The following is a 26,040-nucleotide window of genomic DNA, read 5'->3' as shown; positions in this document are numbered from 1 at the left end:
AAGTTTCACTGGTTGATAATAGCACATTCAGAGAATCAACAATGGGAGCTGAGCTAGAAAGTTTGAACAAACTATTTCAAGCAAATTGGTCTGAATCTAAACCTAAAGCTAACTAATCTATCATATGCATCATAATCTTACTTGTCGAATTTGGACAAAGGCACCTACGATGATGATATGTAAGTATATGCTATCAATTTCTACTATATATTTTTTTTTTAATTTGGCATGAAATTTACCATTTTATTGGTAGTAAGAATGTCTTTAAAGAGACTGTTAAAGTTGTTGATGTTTTCGTTAGACAAAAAAACTTACAGACGAAGCGATTTAGGCTCTGGATGGTAATTGCGGATTGAACGGTGCGGGACAAGCGGTTCAATTTCGGTGCGGTTCTTACAGTTATAAAAACGTATAGATATATGATATATGTAAAGATTTTTGTTATTATTAATTGCGGTGCAGTGCAACAAGACGGTTTGTAACATTCAAAGCCTTATGGTAGATATATTATGTTTGAGTTTCTTCGAGATACAAAATAGGTAGGCCAATTTCCTGTAATAATCTTTTCTTTTGTGCATTAGAAGTTTTTCTCCAGCAACATTGGCTTTTTTTTTTTGAATTTAGAGCATCTCTAACAGGTTCTTATCCTCTCATTTTTTGAAGGTTTTTGCATTCTAACAGTCTTTCATTCTCTCAAATTTTAAGTGGGTGAATAATGCACTCTCATAAAATTCTATTTACTTTTTAGCTTATCCCTACAATTATATATGTTCGACAATATCATGTAAAATGCTTTAGTCCCTACAATATTTACTTTTTGCTTTACATCTTGCGCGGCTTTTTAACAAGTAAAATGCTTTTTCCATGTTTTATCGGTATGTAACTTTTTATTTTTCCAATTGGTAGTTGCGGCCGGAGAGTGCTTTTCGTGAGAGGGGTTGACCATGATTTACCGGAGGACGTTATCAAGCAACAACTGGAACGAATACTCAAATTGTGTAGAGAAATCGAGAGGATATTTTTCCTATAAACTGTGACACTGGTCGCTGTTTAAGGTTCCAAGTCATCTAGTTCTCAGTTCGTTGTAAAATGTAGTATTGTTTAATATTAAATGCTAACTTAAGATTTTTTTAATACAATTTCAGATACATTATATGGATCAGAAAGGTAAAGAAGCGGAGGAGATGAATTCAACCTTTATTGGAGATTGTAAAATCGAGGTTTGGAACTCCACTTTTGATGTGAGATCCAAGAACATTCAGGCTGAGTCTCCAATCACACTCCATTTTTTTCTCTAAACTGAAGTAAAAGTGAATACAGAGTAAAAAATATTTCAGTCCAATTTCATATCTCACTTTATAATGGAGTAATTTATTTTTGTTTGTTCATCACTCCATTATAAAGTGAGAAATGAAGTAGGATTGAAGCATTTTTATTTCATATTCACTTTTACTCTATTTTAGAGAAAAAAAATGAAGTTTTACATTGGAGATGCTCTAAAAGTCTAATTAGGTACTCCTTCTGTTCCTAAATATAAGATGTTCTAGGTAAAACCCGCTTATTAAAAAAATTCTATAAAGCGAAAATTTTAATTTTTTTTTAAACTTTCTAAATTTGTGAAATGTTACAATATTTTGAATATGGCAATAAAACAATATTTTACTTATTTTATATATATAGTTACGATGTTAATAATGAAATAATAATCTGCAAATATATATATAGAAGAATATACAAATACATATGAAGGTTTGAAACAATTTATTTAATGAAAAAATATACCGTAAACTTATTATGTTTTAAAAATTGATAGATACATATATATTATAATATATACCAATTTAGAATTGAAAACAAAATATTTATATAAAAATAAATAAAAACAAAAATTTGTGCGGTTGCACGGATAGAGATCCAGTTAAACATTAAAACTTGCATGTCCAACTTGACATCACATACAAAAGCCCGCAAAAGCCCAGTTCACACCGCCCAATATATAAGGGAGACGATCTTCTAGGGATGCTATCTCCTCGACCTCCCTATTGAAACAAACCAAAACCGCGCTCAGTCTCTCTCTTCTCTTTTAAATTAATCCATGGACGAGAGCAAGCTCAAGAGATGCTCCACTTCATCCACCCATGTAATTTTCTTCTTCTTCTTAATCACTTTTTTTCTTCCCTATTAATAATTTATTGTTTTGTTTTTTAGGCTGAAGCCTCTGATGAAGCCATAGATCCTTTGCAAAAGGGTAAAAAAATAATTGAGTTTCTCGTTCTTTGCTATGCCATAGTTCTTGTTGTGTGTAATGATACTCTTATTTTTTTGACGCATATATTACCTCTGCTCATGTTTACTTTTACGTGGTTATAGAAGAAAATTAGGTTATCCGGAACTACATTCTGTAAATTTTGAACTTGTGTCTCTTTTTTCTTTTAGCATACAAAAGAGAGTTCGATGATTGGGAGACAGAAGTTAATAATCGGAAGAAGCAGAAGCAGGTGATGTTTTGTCTTAATAATATTTGTACAAATGCTTAGTTGATTGATCTATATCCCTTTAATTGCAAGTAGAAATCCTTGTTTGTTACTTATTTGTCTACAGGCGGAAGAAACCACAGAGAAGAAAAAGAAGTGTTGTTTTGGCACTAAAGATGCAAAGGGAAACAATGAGCATACCATATTCGTCACGGGTTTTGATAATAGCGGTTCTAGGGATGAGATCAGGAGCGCATTGGCTAAACATTTCAGTTCATGTGGAGAGTTGACGAGGGTTTTTGTTCACATCGAGTGTGAAACCGGTCTTTCCAGAGGATATGCTTTTATTAATCTGAAAAACCGTGGTGGTGAGATTGAGGCGGCGTTATCTCTCAATGGAAGCGACTTGGGAGGTCATAAGCTTCTGGTTACAATGGCTAGACTTAGAGACGAATACTATGCCCACTTTAACTTTAATGGCTGTGAAATCTGTCGTGCTAGCTATGCTGCCGGCCGTCAGAGACTGTACAGATGGAATCTTCGAACTGGTGGTGGCAAAGTCAGGCGCATGTACGTCAAACTTCTTATTGTGACTATTTATCCTTGTTATCGGATTTGTCTTGTTTTTAATTTTGTGGTATTATTGCAGGTCTCCACAATTTCAAGAAAAGGCCCGTCTTCATTATAATAAAGCAATGGCTTCTCGCAAGATGGCGAAGTCTAAAACCAACGAAGGCTAATATTTTTACTTGTTTCTCGACCAGCTCCATCAAACGGTTTTTTTTTATATCATTTTTGTTTTCTATTTATAAAAAAAAAACATATATTATGCTATTTTGGCTGCAGTGTTTATGCTTCAATCAGATTATGAACTTTTCTTTAATAAACTAAGTTGTATAGTTTTCTTTTGGTGGTTTGAAAAATTGTTAACAGGGATCAAATACTACGGAACTGTTTTGATGATATCTTGTCTACAAAAGTATGTTGGCTGATCGATGCGAGAAATAAAAATCTGAATCTTAGATAAAGTGGAAGTGTTGTACTGGTTAAAAACTTGGTTCTTCCATGCAGCATAGCCAGCAACTATAAAGTTGACTTCTGTAGGTAAATTAAATAGTATGCTGATGCATGGTTGGTACTCCTTTTCTTCAAAAACAAAAAATATGTAAGAAACTAGCTCGTATATATGATCGATGTTAATCAAAATTCAAAACTTGACAACAACCAAAACTACATTGGTTCTTCTTCCTGTTGTAGTGAAAATATATTAACTAGTTAGTTTCCAATATTTTAATAGTTTTAAGATATTGGAAACTAAATAGTATGCTGAATATTCTCTCTTGTATTTTTGATGTTCAGTAAAATTATGTCGTGTACGTTCAGTGAGGTACTTTTTTGATGCATATGCTCGCAATGCCAAACTAAGATTGTGATGTTGTATTATTTGGTCAACATTCTTATACAAGATAGCAAGTAGAAAGATATGCATTTATGCAGGGCTGAATAATGGGGAGGGAAATCTAACCAGAACTGCTACAGAGTAACTAGTTTAATGGATAAAGAAAGATATAATGGAAAAGAGTGGGATCCAAAAATGATGGGAGTCGTAGAAGATGTGTTTGATGGGTTAACAAGGCGAGCATTAACATGCAGATGATAAACATTACACAATTATCGGAGTATAGAAAAGACGGCTACCCTTCGATTTACAGAAAGCAATGGGGGCCATTGAAAGAAGACCAAGTCTTGAATCCAAGTAGTTACTCCGATTGTATAGATTGGTGTTTGCCTGGAGCTCCTGATGTATGGAATCAACTATAGTTGAAACTCTCCTTAGATCTTTTCTCTTTCTTTGTTATATTCCTCTTCAATTGTACAGCTGATTCACTCAACTTTCAATTAATCTTTTGTTAACTTCTAAATCTTCTTTATTTCGTATCATTTGATTTAAAATTGGAACTATTTTTTCCTCTAACCTTTTACAAGAAAAAATAGAATCTTTTTTCAAATATAATTGCTTTTAGAACATCTCACTCTCAACTTCAAATCTTCAAATTTTGAGATTTTGAATAGTGAAATTTGAAATTTCACTTCAAAATCTTAAAACTACTTTTTATTTTATTTTTGGTCTTTATAATTATTTCTTTTCACAAATACATGTACTAAACTTTATTTAGAATAACCTATGTACACCAAATTAAAATAAATAGAAAAAATATTACATAACATTAAAATAAAGTTCATACAATAAAAAAATATACATTAAATAAAGCTTACATATAATAAAAACACATTAGCAAACTTAACAAAAATTAAGCAAATGGCATAAACACTTAAATTTTACATAATGCTTGAGTAATTTGGTATTTTATATGTAACTTTTTAAAATTTGTGTGTGTGTGTTGTTGTTTTATTATATATGATTTATATTATCTTTTATTATAATATTAAAATATTGTGTGTTGTATAATATATTAAATGTATATTTTATTTGTATTTGTGAAGTTTTATCATTATTAGTAATTTTTGTTAATAGTAATGACTATAATACAACTGAATAAATTATTAAAGATTTTTTTAACGATTCATGGTTAGAGCATTCACTCCTCAAAAATTCATTTGAAGTTTGCTTCCTTAAAATAAGGTATTGAATTGGAAATGCTCTTAGTGTTTTTTTTTTTTTTTGTACTTTTGACTAGTACTTTACTGCTGAATCATTTTTTATTGACCATAACTATGTCCTTCAATTTAATGGTATAGATTAATTAGCCTCGGGAAAGATGTTAATTCATCAACTTTAGATCAATTCCAGATGAAAACTAAGTTGAAGTTTCGACAAAGGTATGGCATCATGGTTTTGCTCTCGAGAACCTTAATTGATTTCAAGAAAATGCTCATTATTTAGCACAAAAGATTTGTGATTTCAAAACATTTTGAGTTGAGTCACACTTGTTGTAAAAATGGGGGGGGGTTTTAATATGAATAAATATAAAATTCTTCAAGTTCTTGTTGTTTGGAGCAATGTCTAAAATCTTATGAAATTATTCGAAATTGTGTTAGTCATTGATATTCTCTTCTTGTCTGTATAAATTAAACCCATTCTACATTACCGCTACATAAGTCTTTTTGATTAAAAAGAGTTTATTGATTCAACAGCTATATTTGATGTTGGTCCGTTGCTAATTATATCACCAGTTAAGTTATTGATAATTTCGAAATATGGTTATCGTCATACCCTAAAGCAACATGTGCATGAAAAGCTGTGTATATTAAATTCTGTGTCACGAAGTAGAAGGTGGAGTAACTGCAAAGTTGGCAGGAAAGAATCATAAAGCCGCCCTGAAATGACGCTCCAATAATTGTTTCGATTTCCTCCCATTATTTCCTCTATCATATCTCGACCTTTTTGGATTTATCGAAGAAACTCGTTCTTCGTTTTTTCTTTCTGACGTATATAAAGTGATGAAGACCCCCATTGATTGAAGAATGTGCGGATGATGACCATTTTAACGAAAAGCTGATCAGATGAAGTTAAATTTGTCAGAGTGAATGTCTTTGCAAATTTTCGGCCAATTATACTTTTGAATGTTTATTGTTTCCTTTTATATGGAGGCTTCCCCCACTATCCTGATTCTATGAATTGCTTCGTTTAAAGATTTTTAAAGTTCCATAGAAACAAACACTTGATGAAAATAGAAGATATTTCAATTTTTGGGTGTCTCAAATTCTTGATTATAAATAATACAATAAGTTCACATGGGTGTAACTGGTGAGCGGTGACCAAAAGAATCAAAGGAATCAAGAAAAATAGTATAGTTTTTAATATTTCTATTATTTTACCAGAATAATTTTTTTTTTCATTTTTTTAATTGTAAAGTAAAATAGAACAAATTTTTTCTTCGTTAAATTGATAATGAATAATCTCTTTTCGTTATTCCTCATCATTCCTATATTTTTATTCTTATCTGTTATTTTTCTATTTTATTCTAATACGCATAAAACTGTTAAAAATGATATTCTTAAGCTTAATTAATCATTTGGTTAACTATTTAAAATCGCACTTTAACCGGTTAAACTTTCATGATTTTATAATTCATAGGTATTGTTATCCAAAATTATTGATATAGTTTATTTAAGATTAAATATTTAAGGTGGATTTTTGATAATTCGTTGCTAGTTAGAAACATAATTGTAATGGTTTTAAACCAAATGTCATAAAAGTTTGTTACAAAAAATTTTTTGTTTGTTTTGATTGTTTAGTCTCTTTTTCTGAAAGTAATTATATGTAATCCTAAAATAAAATATGAAATTGATAGAAACGTGAAGTTGACTCTTTCTTTCTATTATGGTACAACCATTAATTTACAGTAACAAATTATATAGTTTAAAAAGCCAACAACCAGATTTCCAAACAATCACTTCTTTACTTCTTTTATAACATCAGAAAATTAGATTGTCATGACGATGTCAATTTGATTCACTCGAGCCTTTAACATCTATTTATCCCTTGAACGCCAAATATTCTAATAACATTATATCCCAAATCAAGTGTATAGGATTTAGGGTATGACATCTATTTATCCCTTGAACGCCAAATATTCTAATAACATTATATCCCAAATCAAGTGTATAGGATTTAGGGTATGACTGGTTTCCCCGCTATACCCGCAAAACGCAATTTTTGTGATTGTTAGCGGTTGTTGGTGTTTTGCAACAATCACTCAAACCGTTCTAAACTGCTTTAAATTGCTCTAAATCTCATAAAATCAAAAGATGGTTTCAGCTATCGTTTACAGTTGCGGGCGGTTGCTGCAGGATAATTTTTTCTTAAGCAATATAATACCAAAAATAAAAATATTCAATAAAAATTTTAAATTGGAATTATAAAAATACTAAAATATATCTATTATATTTTAGTTAATATTGTAAAAAAATTTAAAAATATTTTCTATAATTTTCAAAAATTTAAAACTATAACTTTCTAAATATAATTTTTATATATATTATAATATTATAAATCTTGATATTTTTATGATTATATAAAATGTAAATATTGTTAATTTATTATTTAACTATTGTTGCATTGGGTAGTTAACCAGTCATAAGCTTCTCGTAAATACACCAATTTTTAACTGCAGAACCAGTCGTACAAATATCTCAAAATCGCTAGAAACCGCAACCATCCGCATCCGCAAACTCCTGCAACCGTAACCGTTATCGATGTGTTTGAACCAGTCAAGCCCTTATTCATAATGTTCTAAACGCGATGTAAAATTGTGAATGTAAATACTAATATTCTTACCAACCTCGGTTTGACTGAAGCTACTATACATGCAAAAATATACCAAGGAAAAAAACTTATATTCATCTATATTTCATTTTAAGTTTGTACACACATATTAATGAAATAATTAATTTTGTATATTTTTTATATAAAAACAATATTACCTATACATCTAGCCAAATTTCAACAAATAAAAAATAAATTGCTGAATAAATTAATAAAGTTTGCATTGAAAGTCGAAAATAACATTTATTTTGTAACAAAAAATATTTTCTACAACTACACTTAATATAAAACGGAGGGAGTATATTTTTCGATCAAAAAAAATAAATATATATCCATAATTAAGATAGCTCATAGCTGTATTCATAAATTCAATGTCGTGACACCACAAGAGAACAAGTGCACAACTGTGTAGAGACTACATAATTCATGTATAGCAAAATAACACTCCAACTAATTATCAGCTATCTTTCTTCTTCATTTATTTATGTGCTTCCCAAAATCTTTTTAGCATTAATATAAGCGGCTATTTGATTGAGAGCTGTTGTCTATGATAAAGACCTAAAGAAAAGCTTAGCCAAATGAAACTGAATTATGTCTGATTGAATATTTGTAAACTCAGCCAATAAAAGATTTCTGTACTTTCACCCCAAAAAAAAGATTTCTGTACATATATCTATTGATTATTCTTGTGTGTATTTTTGTATTTTATTCTTCTTATATTTGGGAGTTCTCCTGCTACTTAGAACATATGGACGTTGCTCCAAAAAGGGGACGCCCTCACCTGATCCTAAAATATTCAGATTAATTATGTACGAATTTCTGAGTCTAATGTCGAAAAAAATCAAATGTTGTAAAATGAAAAAACAAAACAAAATCATTAACATTCATTTAATTATATGAATTGTTAACAAAATCATTAACACTAAATATTTATACATCTCTATTGTAGATGTATAAATTGTTACATATATTGAATCTCGAATCAACGATTTGTGGTAGACAAACAGGACTGGCCGTGCCTGAATATTTTAGGCTCTCAAACATATAAATTATATAATTTTTTTTGGTAATAATTATATACATTGATTTGAACTCATGACCTTAAACATGCATACAAGGACAATTACCAATATAGCTTTAGAAGTTTTTACACTAAATATTGGCTTCTTAGAATCTTAAAACAATTTTGACCCCCAATAGATGGTTGACTAGCTTCACCGGCCTTTAGAGAAATATGGTTATGAAGAATAAAAAGCAACAGCAAGTTAATATAACTTTCAATAGGTTTCTAGGTTTTTTAGACCTTCAGTTTTCCATTGATATACACAAATCTTTGAGTCCCTGAAAATTTCATTAAACTACTGTAATACTAATATATAATTATATATACATACTAATGTTGATATCTAATCATATACTTAAAGTCCAGGATACTACGATATCATAGTGTATTAGAATATATGCATCCAAAATTGATTCGTCAACAAAAGCATTTATAATGTATTTGAATTTAGCCTCCTTCATTTCTGTAAATCAGGACCTGAGGAAAATAATGAAAGTCAAACAAACTACTATATGGGATCCAATAAATCACATCTGGACTATATAGTATAAGTAAAGCAATAATTTTCCCACCAAAAAAGCTAAAAATTTAAATAAATAATTTTAGAAGTAGAAATTGTTACAGAAAAAAAGGAATACTTCCAAAACACTGCTGTTAAAATATGCAATTGAATTATTTCATGCTCAACGAAGAGAAGATGACGTGTGTTCCTTTGAATTCCTTAAACTCGCATCATCTATCTATAAATAACACAACCTCTTCTCCTTCTCCACTCCCATCCTCTTACCTTCATCACTTTCCTCTCAAGTCTCTTTATCATTTTTCATTTTTAGTAACAAGAAAAAAGAAAGTAGAGAAGAATCTGTAAAGCTCAGGAGGGATAGCGCCATCATAATCTCATTCACATCGATATTTTTGGCGCTGTCCATCCTGAGTTTCATTGGCTCTCCTTACTGCAGTGAAAAAGGCTTTCACAGATACATCAACAACTTCAAAAATCAATATCAATTTTGTTTAGAGTTTCACTTTAGCACTTTTAATATCACCACCTTTTTCTTGATTTCTTCCTTTTTCTCTTTGATCAAAGAAAATTAGTCTCTTTCTCCGGTGAAGTCAGCCACCGACAGGTATCTGTATCTTGTTAATTACAATTAGTGTTGTTATTGGCGTTTTGGTAAAGCATGATTGATTAATGCCGGGCAAAACTTTCAGAACCAGTTATTTTGAGAAAGTGCGAAACCCCAGTCAGTGACGTAGATGTATTCGTACATTTACTCGCCAAAGTTGCAATATCATTAGCAAATTATTTTCTCCTTCGCTTTTAGATTTGTTAGGAATTACTTACTTTGTAGTGCCTCTGGCTGGGGCCAGGCTAGGTGGGGAACAGATATGCTCTGCTGCATGAACCACGTGGGCCAACATGCATATATATATTTATATACAGTAACGTTTTTTTTCTTCTCATAGGTTTCATTTTCAGCCTTTTCATTATATTTAAGCGTATATTATCTTCTTGGACCTTGATGGTTCTTCATCCACGCTTACACTCCTTTCCTTACTATATATGTATCTTTATTGAATTAAAATTAGATAATATTTAAGAAAAAAAGAGAACACTGGTAATCTGTAAATTTTAGTTTCTAATTTGCATTATGTGTTTGCTTCTCTTCCAATTTAAGTTTAGCAGAACCTTTTATATATTTTGTGGTCATATATTTGTGATCCTGAGTTAAAGAGTTGCTCTCTATGAGTATATTGTACATACTAGGGAAAGTGTATCCTAATGGACCTTACAGATATTTTAACAAACAAAAAATGGACCTTATATATAGATAACTACTAGTGCCCACTAAAAGTACCACTTAGTATAAGCTCGTTTTATACTATTTTGAATGTAACACTGATAACTTTAGAAGGCTGACTCCCGAAAATACTATCACTATTTCGTGGAGGTAGACGATATATTTGAAAGGACAGAACTTAGGTTCACCTCCTATCCTATTTGAAACTAACAAAAAGGAGAATACATGCATGTAGCAAAATCATTTTCTTATAGACAAATAAAGAAAAAGACTCGATGCTTATGTATACAGTATATAGCTTATACTATAGCAGAATCATTTTCCATGGCATATAATGTGATTATTTGTTCTCAACGTGGTCTAGTGATTATACTGTTGTTATGTAATATGATATTTTTTTGAAACATTATGTATATGCTTTCAAAAACAAAACATTATGTAATATGATCTTTGCCATATCGCATTAGTGTTTCTGTATACTAACGTGCAGTCGTGCATAATCAGGTATTCGAGAAGTAAATAATGTCAAAGGATGGATAGGTCTTCTTCTGTATATTTTGCTGGGACCGCAAGTCATGCGAGGCTGCTCTCTGCCTGATGCTGAACGGCGTCGCAACACTATAATATTTAATTATTATAACGAAACGCTCTGCACATTTGCCCAATATACGATGTAAAAGGCTGGTTTCAGTTTCCTGGCTTACTCGTGTACTTTATAATTCTTAGGCCTATTAAATCCAACTCTGCTAAATAACACTCATTCTTTGAAGATAGTGTATTTCGTAAAAATGCATTCTTTGGGATATTGCAGATTAGTATACTTCCAAATTGTTGACAAAAAAAAAAGTATACTTCCAAATTTAAGTTTGTTAATGGATTATAAATATATGAGCATCTTTTATGGTCCCCCCACTTATACGAGCTAATTAAAAGTTGTTAGACCACCTGCAACGGTATATTTTGAGGGTCCTTAGCACATAATCCTAGATTAATTGAAATAAAATAATATATATTAACTAAGCTCAGTTTGGTAAGGAGCAGTCCTAAATTAAGAGGTTTTAAGGAGCAAATCCTTAGTGACGTGGCAAGTTCTTTTCCGATCATCATCGGAGCTAACGTCTTCCGATCACTTATAGAAATCACTTTTAAAACTCATTAAAAGAGTAAAATTGCTATAGAAACTTGAATTTTTTTTAAAAAAAAATAACTTATAGAATCCACTTTTAAAATTGATTAAAAGATTAGAATTGCTATAGAAACTTGAAAAAAAAAATAACTTATAGAAACCACTTTTAAAACTCATTAAAAGATTAGAAATATTTCTATAGAAACTTGAAAAAAAAATTAAAAAAAAAACTTATAAAAACCATTTTTAAAATTGATAAAAGATTAGAATTGCTATAGAAACTTGAAAAAAATTAAAAAAAAATAACTTATAGAAACCACTTTTAAAACTCATTAAAAGATTAGAATTGCTATAGAAACTTGAAAAAAAAATTTTAAAAAAACTTATAGAAACCTCTTTTAAAACTCATTTAAAGATTAGAATTGCTATAGAAAATTGAAAAAAAATTTGAAAAAAATAACTTTTAGAAACAACTTTTCAAATTTCTATTAAATCATGTTATAAATAAAAAATGTTAATTTCACTTTTTTCTAAAATATAATTTTTTTATTAATAAGGATTCCAAAAGTGAGACTCACCATTAGACTTACATATTGGATTAGAGTCCTTAACTATTAGAAAAAGAAAAAAAAAAAGTAAAATAAGCCTAAAGACTCCATGGTAAACCTCACCATTGCGGATGCTCTTATATGGCTAGTTGGCTACTAGTATCAGCTAAAAGATGTATGAATAAATGAATGAAATATATTGGCTTCCGTGCAACAGATAAACATCACTACACATTTGAGCAAACCAAACTTTTGCATCGATCATGTGCTAGTTAAACCAGTGAAATGAAATATTTTTTGAACCGATGAACCTCTCTTATATCATATCTTCTTCTTTTTTCCCTGTATTTTTCATTTCAATTTTTGAGTTTGTAGCATTTCAGTTCAAACTCCAGGTTAAAATATAGATCTGATTCATCTGAACTGCATTCTCTCGGGGATGGTTAATAAAAGTTACATGAGCTACAAGCACAATAGAAGCGGTTCACATATCTAAGAATTTTATGATTATGTTTCCCTGAGTTATGAGGATTTCAGATATATGTCCAAAATTAAGATGTCAACTAATATACGAATATTGATCCAAATCCATACTAAAAAAATTGAGATGTGCAAGTAATATGACCAACATCAGATTAATATACACACAAATAGATCCACAGAATTCTAACATGGTTTACCAATTAGTTACGTCTACCAGCAAGATAAAGATATTATTAATTGAAAGCTGAAAATATTTCAAACTACAGTTTAATGATGCAACGTAAAAACCCTTGCTAAAACCTGAAGTGCTCTAAATAAGGATCAAATCCACCTCCATGGTAATAACCAGGTTCATTGTACAACAGTCCCTTATCCAATTCAAATCCATCAAACATGTAATCTTCCTCTGATTTCACTATCTCGTTATCAGCCATACGACCAAGTTTCTCAATCTTGTCTTGACCAAGTTCAATACAGTCTTCATATAAATAATCCTCCCCATCTTTCTTGTCCACCACCACGCTATTACCTGTTTCAGATACGTTGCAAGTTTCTAACCAATAGCTTCTAGAACTCTCTGCCTCATCCGTTTTCTTCATTTCATCATCCTGACCGTTTACTAAACCGTCCGGGAAATTTAACCGGGCATAGCGACCATACATGGCACTAGCAGCTCTATCGTAAGCCAAGGCGGCTTCAGCTGCAGTATCGAACGTTCCAAGCCAAAGACGCTTCGAGTTTCCGCCACGTTGGTTCACAGGCTCGCGTATCTCAGCCACCCATTTCCCCCAAACCCTTTGTCGAACGCCTCTAAACCGGCAAACCGGGTTCTCCGGTCCGCCTTTACCTCTCATGCAACCTTTCCTCGAACCTTTGGCTTGAACCCTACGGGTTCTCTTCAACCCTTCCTCCTCCTCTTCTTCCTTCACCCATCTACTTAACGTCGTATCAACTGGCTCAGCGACTCTTCTTCTTCTTCTGGAGGGTTCTATAGAAGCAGAGGAGCTCTGGTTTGGACCGTTGTCTTCTTTCTCCATCGTTTAGACACAGAAACAGCAAAACAAATATGCGGAAAAGCTAAAACGGGAGGCACCTATATAAAAACAAGAACAGTAAACTAGAAATTTCTGTCTGATAGATTAAGGTGTGAACAGCTCTTTGTCTCAAATATCGTCTGGAAACACGCGTGGCGCTGGTAGCAAATGTACAGCTGCGGGACACGTGAGATTTCTGTGTGCTCTTTATAAGGTTTTTATTTTATTTTATTTGTTTGCTTTTTATATTCCTTTACCAGTTTATATAGATTCGATTTCTTTGCGATTAAGACTTTGAATTGTTCGTGTTCTTTCTGGAAAAAAACTATATATTATAAAATTTTGGGGAACAATTCACAATTGATAACTTCCTTCTTAGGGTTTTGGCTTACTGTGCAAGCTACCATTTTGTCATCTTCCATTTTTAACTGATAGACGTGTTTGCTTTTGGAGGAAACTTTCTTCCCGAGCTCGTTATTTTCTAGTAAAAAAAAATTAACTTGGGATATTATATGTTATTTGATTTCTTTGCGATTAAGACTTGTTTTGACAAAAAAAAAAGACTTTTTCATAATTTATTAACTTTTGTGTTATGGAAGATGTCAAATTGGTGGCTTGTACCCTAAGCCAAAACTCTAAATATCAACTAAGGTGGATTGTCACCTAATAGTATAAATCTTTTTCGTAGCCATTCACACTTCAAACTAAACATTCCTTTTAAAAGTTCAGGCTTGTGGCGCAAGTTACCATTCGACATTTTCCCACTTATTAAAGAAAGTTGGTCTCTTCCCAAACTCATAAACTTTATACATAGATCATATATTATAGAAAATATATTATAAGTGATGAAATTAAAGTGACTATATAAGAAAACGATGTTGTTGGCAGTTAAAGATATCGTTTTTTTTTCTTATTCTGTTTTCATGGTACGACAAGATCAAAGATATGTTGAGAAGTTAGATTATTTTTCTGTCCAATGTTACCTCAAGGTTTGACATTAATTGGAGTCTTCCCATTTCAAACCGTAGTTTATTGCCTTGGCAAAAAAACAATATGTGAAAAGTAGTTATCCCATTGGAAAGTAAGCATTATCTTCAGACTGATCGCAGCAGCCAAATTCAGAAGTCCCTTATTAGAACCTAGACGAAACACCCAATAAGGCAAACACATTGTTCTCTTTGAATTATCATTTCTTGTAAAATTTAAATCCTACGCTGCTGTTTTCATGTCTTAGCTCATTTCACTCAGTTACCAACGAAACATCTTAGAGAACCTTCATTATCACCTATTGTATTTGCTTCTATGATGGGGAGGTTCAAAAACTTATAACTTTGGATATCCCCATACAAAAGGTCGACTACTATTTCAACAAGATCCAAGAGAAACAAAGCTCAAATCTTGAAAACAGATCCAACTCTTCCAACACAATTAGACTGTTATAGATCGTAAAGGTTGAAGAAGCTAAAGATTAGACAAAAGTTGTAAAACATATACTTACATGCAAAGATAAGAAATAAAAACAAGATTATATACTTAGGCACGAGCGGCAACGACGGCAGGCGCGGCGGAGTAGGAGGCGTTACCGAGGAAAGAGAGAAAACCAGTAGCTGCCGTCTCTTGCTCATCCAAGAACAAATCTTCCGGAGCCCTAAACGCGCCGTGAGCACATACCAACGCGACGCCGACCATCACAGCCGACACAAGAACGGATCCAACGTCAGTAAGAAACACCACAAAGACGCTAAACAAGATCAAGCACCCAAGCGTCTCCATATCAGAGAACGTACGCCCAAAGACGACGACGGGGTGATCGGAAGGACGGAGGAGGTAGAAGAAGAGCCAAGAAGCGAGGAGACAGAGGAGGAAGGCGAGGGGGAAAGGATGAGTCACCAAAGAGAACCCGACGATCGCCGTCGCGACGGCGAGGTAGTTCACTTTGAAGTAGGAGTAGTTTGAGAGGTGGAGATTGGGAGGATTGGTCGTGACGTGGAAGCCATTGTCGGGAAGAGTTTGGCAGGTATGAGATAACAAATTGAATTTAAAAGAATCGAAGAAGATGGCGTGACAAGTAAGTGAACAAAGAGAGGGTATATAGCCCAATTTATAGTTATCATATTTTCTCTAATGGAAATCGAATTCATAATCTTTTAGATATCTACTAGGTGATCAAAAAGATTTAGTCACTAAACCAATTAGTTTGGTGTCCTTCCATATCTTTCATAGTTCCAATGTCATAAAATTTGATATTTAAGATGTTTTCACATGTATTCATATCCAAATGTTGACGATAAAAGATTTTCATATCTTGCGGGTAGATTTGGAAAATTTCAGCTTAATTCATACTTTACCTGTGCTAAATAACGATACTAACACCATTGCAAAATAGGCTCATGTACACGTAGCAACCAACTTACCTAACAAAATAATATAATGTACGGATATTAGAAGTCGACAACAAAAAAACATTAACCAAAATAATATGGCACACTAACAATACATGTAATGCTATTAACATTTTGTACACACGCTGTTGATAGAGTATATGTATTCAATAACCGTTTGTACACACTAATGTCTTCAGTTCTGTAATTATTCGTCCATTCAGATTTAAACTCGGTGCGTAGTAAACAAACTTTTGACAAAGAAAACAAAGTCTATGACCTCAATCTTTATTTAATAGAGAAAATATAATGATACATCCCTTGATGCTCATCGGTCTAAGTGAGTTAGCTCACGCCAAACAGCAAGCAATTAAAATTTAGACGTATTGGTTACAATACTAAAGCAACGCATAATCTAAACAACTAATTTCATTGGTACAAACAAACCCGCAGCTCCACTGCAACTGCATGCACAGATCACGTGTCCCATACAAATATGACCCCCTCCATCTCGATACATAGTATATTATACAATGTTGTGATATGGTTTTGAGACTTGTAGCAACACGTTAAGAAAAGGTAAGACAACTACTTAGGTGTCCTATCTTTGGAATATATTCATTTGAAGTTTGTAAGTTTTAATTGACAACAAATTATAGTATCGTTGTAGACCGTAGGTGATCAATCTCATGAACGATTGACACCCATCCAATTTACCACTGCATTACTTGACTTTTTTGGTACTATACCAAACACACAAATTATGATAATAACGTTTACAATACGGAACACGATAGAAAATCTATTACGAAACAACTGATGTCATGTACTACTAAACATTACACTGCTTTATACTGTCGTGAGGAAAATGAGTTGGGAGTACGAACGTGCGTTTACTCGTTTTATTTTTAGATATGTGAAATTCGGAAAAAAGATTCATTATAATTTTAGCCTCTCTTTTTCAATAGGTTTTTGATAATATGTGTGGTAACATAAACTGAAACTGTGAGGGGAAATATGAGTTGTTGAGCTATATATCTTTGATATAAAAAAAAAAGATGATGTAAACATAAACACTGGTTTTTTTTTTCCAGAATTAGAAAAAAAAAAACACTTGGTTAAATATCAGTGGAAATGAGTTTTGAACGAAATGTTTTGTGGAGATGTACATTTCAGCGGTTACCATGTGTTTACTAATTCACTGAATGTCTTTGTCAAAAAAAAAAAAAACATTCACAGAATACAAAATAGTAATATTTTCATTTTGCAGGATCTTTTGTTTTCTGTTACCAACTTGCGGAGACTGATTTATGATTAATAATAATTTTTTTTTTGAAAATGATCGAACTCGTTTTAATAGGTTAAATATTCAAATATTTTTAGAAATACGCTATTTTGCTGAGATTCTTACCATTAAAAATAAATTATTAGAAGATATGGCTTAGAAATTTGAATTTTTAAAATTTGGCTTTCAGAATTTAGTTTTATGGTTCCATATAACGTACGTGTTTAAAACATAGTCTAATAAATAATCTAATTGTTTCAGTTATGCGTTAAAAAGGCCAATTTGTCAAATCAAGTTCCGTAAGCCGTAAGCATATAGGTTCGGCGTCATCAATCTCTTTAAATAGACAGTAACGTCATCTCTCTCTTCTCATCATCATTACAACCATCGAAACAGTGTCGTACCTCGTACGTAGTCTCTCCAAACGTTTCATATTTCATCAAGAGAGAATCGTGAGAGATAAGAGACGATGCAGAGATTCTCGGCGAAAAGTACGTTCCAAAACATCCCCATTTCCCTCCTGCGACGATGCATCTCGTCGACGTCTCAGACGGCAATGGCTGCTTCCGACGAATTTCTTGGGAGGCTCCCGCCGTTTGAGTACATCCCGCCGCCGTATACAGGTCCTTCCGCTGATGTCATCCTTAACCAAAGGAAGGAGTTTCTTAGCTCTTACACGTCTTGCCTCTACAAAAAGCCTGTAACGTTTTTGATCATGTCTCTCTGGGATACAATATATATACATATATTATAGCGTTTTCGAACTAATGGTAACGGCTAAAACCAAATTGCACCACAATAGTAATAATACCAAAAATCTCCATCTATATGCTTTTGTTACTATTCAGATCATTTTGCATCTTACTATTCGGATCCGCACCTTACAACTATTACTGTTAGTATATTATACTCTCTGACCTATAGTGGAATCTAAATCATTGTTGAATCTTCTTTGTTGTTTTGATTAAGTTAAACAAACAAATATTTTTCTTATTTTTAATTTTTCCTTTTGGAGTTGCAGTTGAACATAGTGGATGGGAAGATGCAATATCTATTCGACGAGAGTGGTCGGAGATACTTAGATGCGTTTGCTGGTATCGCAGTTGTGAACTGTGGGCATTGTCACCCTCATGTGGTTAAACCAGTCATCGACCAAATCAAACGTCTCCAGCATCCTACCACTCTTTACCTTAACCATGCCATTGCTGACTTCTCTGAAGCTCTCGCTTCTAAACTCCCTGGTGATCTCAAGGTAACGTAACACATGCATGTTATGTTCTTTTGTGTGTCTTGTCTGATCCAAATTTGGAACAGGTTGTGTTCTTCACTAACTCAGGGACGGAGGCTAATGAGTTAGCACTCATGATGGCTAAGTTATATACTGGATATCAAGACATTGTCTCGATTCGAAACGGGTATCATGGGAATGCTGCTGGAACAATGGGTGCTACTGGTCAAAGCATGTGGAAGTTCAACGTGGTTCAGGTGCGTACTAAGAGTCTTTTGTTTCTTGAACTAATATTCAAATCTAATATTTGTTTTTGTTTTTTGGCTGGTGGATAGACTGGAACTCATCACGCTTTGAACCCTGATCCATATAGAGGTGTGTTTGGTTCTGATGGAGAAAAGTATGCAAGAGAGTTGCACGATCTTATCCAATATGGCACGACCGGACACATTGCTGGTTTTGTTTTTGAAGCTATACAGGTAACATTAATAATAACACAAGTTTTAAAAAATTGTAACAACTCTCATCATTGACAATATCCTATGTGAATAGGGTGTTGGAGGAATTGTGGAGCTAGCTCCAGGCTATTTATCAGCAGCTTACGACATTGTAAAGAAAGCTGGAGGGTTGTTCATTGCGGATGAAGTACAGTCTGGTTTCGCTCGAACCGGCGATTTCTGGGGCTTTGAGGCTCACAATGTTGTCCCTGACATAGTAACCATGGCAAAGGTTGGAGCTGATCCAACTTTAGTTCTCTTGATAATGATAATAGAAATGTTCTAAAAACTGCTAGGCAGTGGTTAGCTGTCTTATAGAAGATTATTGTTTTGGCGGCGCCTATGCCGATTTTTTGAATATCTGAAAAAATCGTTTCGTTCATATTCGAGCCTAGACCGATTTTTAGAACACTGGTTAAAAGTGTTGATTTGTTTGTTTATTTGATGATGCGGAAACAGGGGATTGGGAATGGGTTTCCTTTGGGGGCAGTTGTGACAACTCCAGAGATTGCAAGAGTATTGACACGTCGATGCTACTTCAACACGTTTGGTGGGAATGCTGTGGCTACTACAGCTGGTCTAGCTGTTTTGAATGTGATTGAGAAAGACAAGCTTCAGGAAAATGCGTCAATGGTCGGATCTTATCTCAAAGGAAGACTCGATCAGCTGAAAGAGAAACACGAAAGTAAATCTCTCTCACACGTTCTCTCTTCATATATAGTTTGGTCTTGAACTTTGTGTTTATGCATATGCTTATGTAATGTAGTTATTGGGGATGTACGGGGAAGAGGACTGATGCTTGGAGTAGAGCTGGTGAGTGATCGCAAACTTAAAACTCCTGCAACTGCCGAGACTCTTCACATCATGGATCAAATGAAAGGTTTGTTGGTTTTGCGTTTTTTCTAGTCTTCTCATGTGAAACTAGCAAACATAAAAAATGTTTATTTATGAAAAAATGTTTTTTTTACAGAGCTTGGTGTTTTGGTTGGGAAAGGAGGCTTCTTTGGAAACGTGTTTAGAATCACACCACCTCTCTGCTTCACTAAGGACGACGCAGATTATCTCGTGGAAGCCATGGACTATTCAGTGTCCAAGATGTGAAGAAGAGAAATAAAACACAAAATAAGTTTGTAATTTTACTTAAACAACCAAAATGATTGATGGACCAACATCTCGTTGCTTCTCAATCACTATATTTTTCTTTATGTAAAACTTTTTTTTTCTTCCATCTTAAGCTACAAAATGAATACATTGATACAAACATATCAGGTCATTGTCGTAAACAGAGATAATCAGAACAGGAGGAACATCTGAATCGGACCTGCTCATACCACCTGACAATATCATCAATTAGCTTCAGATCCTGGTCTTTCACTAACATACTTGTTCCTGTTCTATTCCACTATCATTTGAGTTGTCCCATGAACAAAAACCTCATGAGAGACTTGGTGCAGCCATTTAAACATAGCTAAAAAGCATGGCACTATTAACGACCACTATGCAAAACTGCCATTAAGATACTAGTCTCAGCTGCCCATTACAGGACCCAAACAAGTCTCTTATAATCAGACAAGAAACTGACTAGTTTCCTACTTCTCACTTCCAAGTCCCTTATTATTCACCATCTGCTGAAGCTTTCTCACCAAAACCAATAGTTCAGACAACTCAACAAAAGGATAAAGAAGATAGAAGACAAATAAAAAATCTCATGGTCTCATCAAATCGTTTCAGTATGTCATACCAAATCCTAAAATCAAACAAGATAAAAAAAAACGAGGGAAAAATAAAATGTACATTCAGTTGTACACCATTATATTCACAAATGAGAAAATAACGAAGCGTGCAAACTTATGTTAAATCATTTTCCTCCCTCCTATCATACTCTGCTGCGCCTGAGAAGCATTATTACTGTTGGTAGACTTATTATTGTGCTTCCCCTCTGTGCTACCAAACACATCCAGATCTTCGAACAATCTGTACGATGGCACAAACGGCTTCTGTCCTCCAGAGACACCTGGATTGCTTGCAGCTGAGGTAGCCTGGGGGTCTCCGCCTCTCGCGGGGAATGAGTTGGACTGCTGCAGTGTTCTCCCGGCACTTGTCTCTGTGTATGACGCAGTCGCGTTAGCCCGTGGAGTGTAGTATGCATTCGCTGATGTTGAAGCCCATGGCGGAGGCGGATATTCAAATGGACTCTGAGGTCTAGCTTGCGGTTGCATCTGCTGGAACTGAGCTTGCTGCTGCGGATGAGTGCCCTGCTGTGTTTGAATCTGTTGTGGTTGAGAATAGCCTTGATGTGTTTGAATCTGGTGCTGCGGTTGAGAATAACCCTGCTGTGTTTGAGGCTGTTGCGGTTGAGAATATCCCTGCTGTGTTTGAGGCGGCTGTGTTTGAGGATAACCTTGTTGTGTTTGAGGCTGTTGCTGTTGCGGTTGAGAATAACCTTGCTGTGCTTGAGGCTGTTGCTGTTGAGAATAACCCTGCTGTGTTTGAGGATAGCTATGCTGTGCTTGAGGATGTTGAGGTTGAGAATAACCCTGCTGTGTTTGAGGATGTTGTGGTTGAGAATAGCTCTGATGTGTTTGAGGCTGTTGCTGTTGAGGTTGCTGGGGCTGTGCCCATGGAGCGACATAGCTCTCAAACTGTGGCACAGCCTGCGGATAGACATGGGTGTTTTGATCTGAGACAGTGGGAGGAGGAGCAGGTTGAGAGGATGGAGGTGGAGGAGTTGACGTCAATGCCAAACTCAATAAGTCAATCATGTCTTGTTCCCTTGTGGTGTTAACTGGAGGCGGCGGGTCAGGCAGAGCAAGAGCAAGAGCATTATGAGACTCTGAACTGGCTGGGTCTGTAGTCACAGATGCTGGTGGTTTAGAGTGCCTGAAACAACAAAGCATTTCTATGTCAAATACTAAAAGTTTATGATATGCACAGTTCCTGAATCCAATTGTAAAACAGACCTTCGAGCTAATTGCGCAAACTCATCTTCCTCCTCGTCTTCCTCATCAACTGGGCTTTTCCCCGTAGAAACAGTGGCGGGTACTGGGGAACTAGAACCAGCTATGGAGCTAGAATCTTTAGCTTCAGAAGATTTTGGGCTCGAATCAGCGGGTTTTAAAGCTAGAACTGGCAGAGGAGAACCAGAAGCTATTGCGTCATGTCTAGCTAGCAGAATTTGAAGACTGTCATTTAGATCGAGTCCCCGGCCTAAAAGTTCATCATCACTGCCAAATAAATCAAGAACTGTTTAGCACAACAATGGAACCTCTCAAGTCAAACACATTCTAATATGTTTAAATACTAAGTGATTCCTGAAGAATAGAAGACTAACACAGTGGTGGTTAGCATCTGCATCAGCTTTTTCTGATTGGAACGACAACGCTCGACCAAATCAACAATGACCTCATCTTTCACAGCCTACATAATACGAAAAACATAGGTAAGAACATTAGATTTCGTTCCCAAAGCCTCAATGTAGCTGTATAACACATTCCAATACCTGACGGTCACTGGTATCCACAGCGCTTAGCATGTCGCCCAAGAGATCCATCACGTCCCTCATGGCCTCGATACTTGACAAGCTACGGTTTAACAAAGAAAAGAGCATTGAAATTGATGAAAACTATGTACAAAATCTAGAACTGCTGCCAGTCCACATAACAAATAGACTTACCTTAAGCCCTCAACCTCACTTGCCATTGCCTCATCAAGCCTTCTAGAGGAGCCACTGGGCATTCCGTAACCCACTTGAGGTATTCCATAACCTGCTTGAGGCATTCCATAACCTGCTTGAGGTGGTACTCCATAACCAGCTTGAGGTGGTCCATAACCAGCTGGCGGTGCTCCATAAGCAGCATACGGTACTCCATAACCAGCTTGCGGTGATCCATAAGCCCCCTGAGGCTGTCTTACCGCTGGATGACTCACTTGTGGAGTTATTATAGGGGACGCATCAGGTGAACGCTGAGGGAACACGACTCCAGAACGCTGACACATACAAGAGCAAACATAAGAATAAGAATTCCATGCAAATGACAATCTGCATCTATATAGAGATCTCCAGTAGATCAAAAGCGCATAGTAACAAGACTCCACAGCTATAAACTAACTTTCGTTTAGAACATGGTTAAGAACCCGTAAGAGGTGTAGCAGCGAAAACCATTATCTTTACTAATACACAGTACTTGGAAACTTATCACAAGCAAGTCTATGAAAGGTGACCGATAATAAGTAAATTTCAAGCAAGTTACTCACCCTTAACTCATCGTACGCCCAATAATAATGAGGATACTTTCCCTCTGGACCTCCAAAAGCCTGCTGCCAAGAGTCCAGCATGACCAATATTTTATCCCTCACTTGCATATCCGCCTATAAAAAAGATCCAAAGTTATCATCAGCAATCAATATGAAGACTCACAACTACGGAAAACATATTCATACAACCCTTAAACAAGACCTACCTTCTTCTTAACAATCTTGACCATTTCCCCCAATATGTTCTTCTCTGCAACTTGATGGTGCAAGTAATCTCCACAGTTCTTCACCAACGCCTCCAAAAGCTAACACAAAAGAGAGTCAAAAAGAGTCCAAACAAAATAACTAGCCAAAGAACAAAAGGTCCCTAGTCACAATACCGTGAGTGCAAGTTGCTGAACTCTCGGGCTCTTATGTTGCAGCCTCTTTTTCAAAGCTTTAACCACATCCTTCGCTTGCCTGAGCAAGTCAATAGGCACAAAAACGTCAATTGCAGATAATTCTAGCGTAGAGCAATCAGTACAATCAATGATTGTGCACTGGAACTACATGATCAATACATATATTTTTTTCTTAATTAAGTCCACACCTCTATAGTACATATTAACCAATTAAATTTCGGAGACCAAGGCAAAGGTATCATCTAGATTATAGCTATACCTAGGCCCTGATTGTAGATAATCAAATCAAATTCTAGCAAAAAAACAATCAATGTTCTAAAATTGCTAGCTAGGCGCCTAAGTGGTTAGGCGCCTTATAGAGAATTATTGTTTAGGCGGAATCCTAGACCTACTTTTAGAACACTGGGACGGCCCTGGACCGGACCTGGGATTTACAGGGCCGGTCCTGGACCAGACCTGGGATTTACAGGGCCGACCCTGAACCGGACCTGCAATTTATAGGGCCAGCCCAGCCGGACCTGAGATTCTGAGATTTACAGGGCCGGCCCTGGACCGGACCTGAGATTTACAAGCCGGCTCTGGACCGGACCGGCCGGCCCTGGACCGAACCTGGGATTTACAGGGCCGGCCCTGGACCGGACCTGGGATTTACAGGGCTTCTCCTCTATGCATATTAACCTAGGGACCAAGAAGGATGTTTCATCTGGCTATGCCTAGGACCGGCCCCCTAGGTAATCAACCCAAACCATAATCTAATTCTACCGAAGAACAATCAAACAGTTCCAGAATCCTAACACTTAAATCGAAAGCGAAGATCAAAAGTTTTACCAGTGAAGAGAATTGACGGAATCGCAGATTTCCATGTTGGTGGTCCAATCAGGACCTAGAAGAAGATCGCTCGTTGCTTTATCAACCGCCACCGTAGCCGAAGCTGAAGACGACGCCATACCTTCGCCGAGAGAGAGGAGACGAATAATCTGCGGCTTCTATCTTTTTTTCCAGCGCAGAGAGAGAGAGAGAGAGACGGAGTCAGCGGGAATCTTTGCTTTTCTATCTAAGGAGGAAGGAAGAAGAAGAAAAATAAGAAAAAGAAAAATCTTTTATTTATTTGTTTTTCTGATCTTATATTTTGAAGGACGGCCAACCTCTCGCTCCACGCTCCTCTTTGGCGCGTGACGCCACGCGATTGTATAATGTGGTCAACGTGAAAAGTCTGATAATTATAGGTGGATACTGGATAATGCGGCTTTTAATGCTGTTTTTCTGTGTCATTACGTCGCTTTTTATATGTTGTTCATTGTTGTAATGTGATCTGATATATTTATTTATTTATATGGTTAATTATTTATACGGTTACGTGTTGAAACCCAGCCAAGCAAAGTGTATACAAAAGGTTTTTGAAAGTATATAACAAAAGTTGGGATACAAATTATTTAGATATTGACGACACGTAGATTCAAGTCGGTGCCACTTTGATAAAGATGAAAAGGAAGTTATAACATAAATTTTATAACTTTGAAAATGTATTCCAACCAAAAATAAAAGAACCTGTGAATTGCATACGATTATCCAAATCTGTTTTTCATGAATAATAACAGAAATAAATATCCATCATTATTAGAGAGAAGGAAAAGTTACAATTCTTTTTAAAATTTAATAGTTGAAAAGTAGAATATGCTAATATGAGCATATATATTTGCTTTTTTGCTAATTTTTTCCAAAAACTGTTAATTTTTCAAAAATATGATAAAATTCACCGGAGTATTTGTAAACAAGCAAACCCTTTCTCAAAAAAAAAAAGAGTATTGTAAACAGAAAAAAACAATTACAAAATTTATATAGCTATTCAATATTTAGAGACTATTATCTATAAATACAATTATGCTTCTGTAAAATTATTTTATAATTATCATCAATATCTAGTTATTCCCAAAAATTGTCGAGCTATGAACTAGAAATGACCAAGGTAAGACATAGGATTGGAAAAAATGCTCCAAGAAAATTTATAAATGGTCTGTGGAAATGTATCCAGAACATTGTTTAAAAAAAATGTTTCCAGAACAGCTGACTTCGTGGTCGAGATAGTTGAAATGTGTGATCCAGGTGGCCAGAGTCAGCTCAAGGGAGCCAAATTAAGTCAAATATGGTGTAAGATAGAGATATTGGTCGCTGAA

General features: G+C 34.7%; 5 protein-coding genes across 5 annotated transcripts; 2 read left to right on the top strand and 3 right to left on the bottom strand.

Annotated features, from left to right (window-relative positions):
- Positions 1–1,844: 1,844 nt before the first annotated feature.
- On the top strand, positions 1,845–4,055 carry LOC106454644 (polyadenylate-binding protein 2). Its single transcript, XM_013896754.3, has 5 exons — positions 1,845–2,140; positions 2,209–2,248; positions 2,437–2,498; positions 2,602–3,044; positions 3,124–4,055. Exons 1-5 carry the CDS (start codon positions 2,096–2,098, stop codon positions 3,212–3,214), a joined length of 681 nt encoding a protein of 226 aa, XP_013752208.2. The 5' UTR covers positions 1,845–2,095; the 3' UTR covers positions 3,215–4,055.
- An 8,942-nt stretch (positions 4,056–12,997) lies between these two features.
- Positions 12,998–14,054, bottom strand: LOC106450949 (dehydration-responsive element-binding protein 2E-like). Its single transcript, XM_013892776.3, has one exon. The coding sequence runs from the start codon at positions 13,821–13,823 to the stop codon at positions 13,080–13,082; it is 744 nt and encodes a 247-aa protein (XP_013748230.2). The 5' UTR covers positions 13,824–14,054; the 3' UTR covers positions 12,998–13,079.
- Positions 14,055–14,300: 246 nt separating this feature from the next.
- Positions 14,301–16,196, bottom strand: LOC106453409 (PRA1 family protein B4-like). Its single transcript, XM_048781115.1, has 2 exons — positions 16,164–16,196; positions 14,301–15,941 (listed from the first exon to the last, which is right to left on the bottom strand). Exons 1-2 carry the CDS (start codon positions 16,194–16,196, stop codon positions 15,354–15,356), a joined length of 621 nt encoding a protein of 206 aa, XP_048637072.1. The 3' UTR covers positions 14,301–15,353.
- A 1,448-nt stretch (positions 16,197–17,644) lies between these two features.
- LOC106449228 (alanine--glyoxylate aminotransferase 2 homolog 2, mitochondrial) lies at positions 17,645–20,474 on the top strand. The gene is made up of 8 exons (XM_013891018.3): positions 17,645–18,186; positions 18,508–18,738; positions 18,801–18,971; positions 19,050–19,193; positions 19,267–19,443; positions 19,671–19,896; positions 19,978–20,091; positions 20,182–20,474. The coding sequence occupies exons 1-8, from the start codon at positions 17,956–17,958 to the stop codon at positions 20,310–20,312; spliced, it is 1,425 nt and encodes a 474-aa protein (XP_013746472.2). The 5' UTR covers positions 17,645–17,955; the 3' UTR covers positions 20,313–20,474.
- A 428-nt stretch (positions 20,475–20,902) lies between these two features.
- On the bottom strand, positions 20,903–24,959 carry LOC106450950 (TOM1-like protein 6). The gene is made up of 9 exons (XM_048780525.1): positions 24,695–24,959; positions 23,846–23,924; positions 23,672–23,770; positions 23,466–23,579; positions 22,885–23,198; positions 22,711–22,792; positions 22,543–22,628; positions 22,172–22,435; positions 20,903–22,091 (listed from the first exon to the last, which is right to left on the bottom strand). The coding sequence occupies exons 1-9, from the start codon at positions 24,811–24,813 to the stop codon at positions 21,065–21,067; spliced, it is 2,184 nt and encodes a 727-aa protein (XP_048636482.1). The 5' UTR covers positions 24,814–24,959; the 3' UTR covers positions 20,903–21,064.
- Positions 24,960–26,040: the final 1,081 nt, after the last annotated feature.

This window comes from Brassica napus, chromosome A5 (genome assembly GCF_020379485.1).
Source record: "Brassica napus cultivar Da-Ae chromosome A5, Da-Ae, whole genome shotgun sequence".
Lineage (NCBI taxonomy): Eukaryota > Viridiplantae > Streptophyta > Magnoliopsida > Brassicales > Brassicaceae > Brassica > Brassica napus.
Note: the sequence above shows the minus strand (reverse complement) of the source record. Positions and strands in the feature narration are given on the sequence as shown.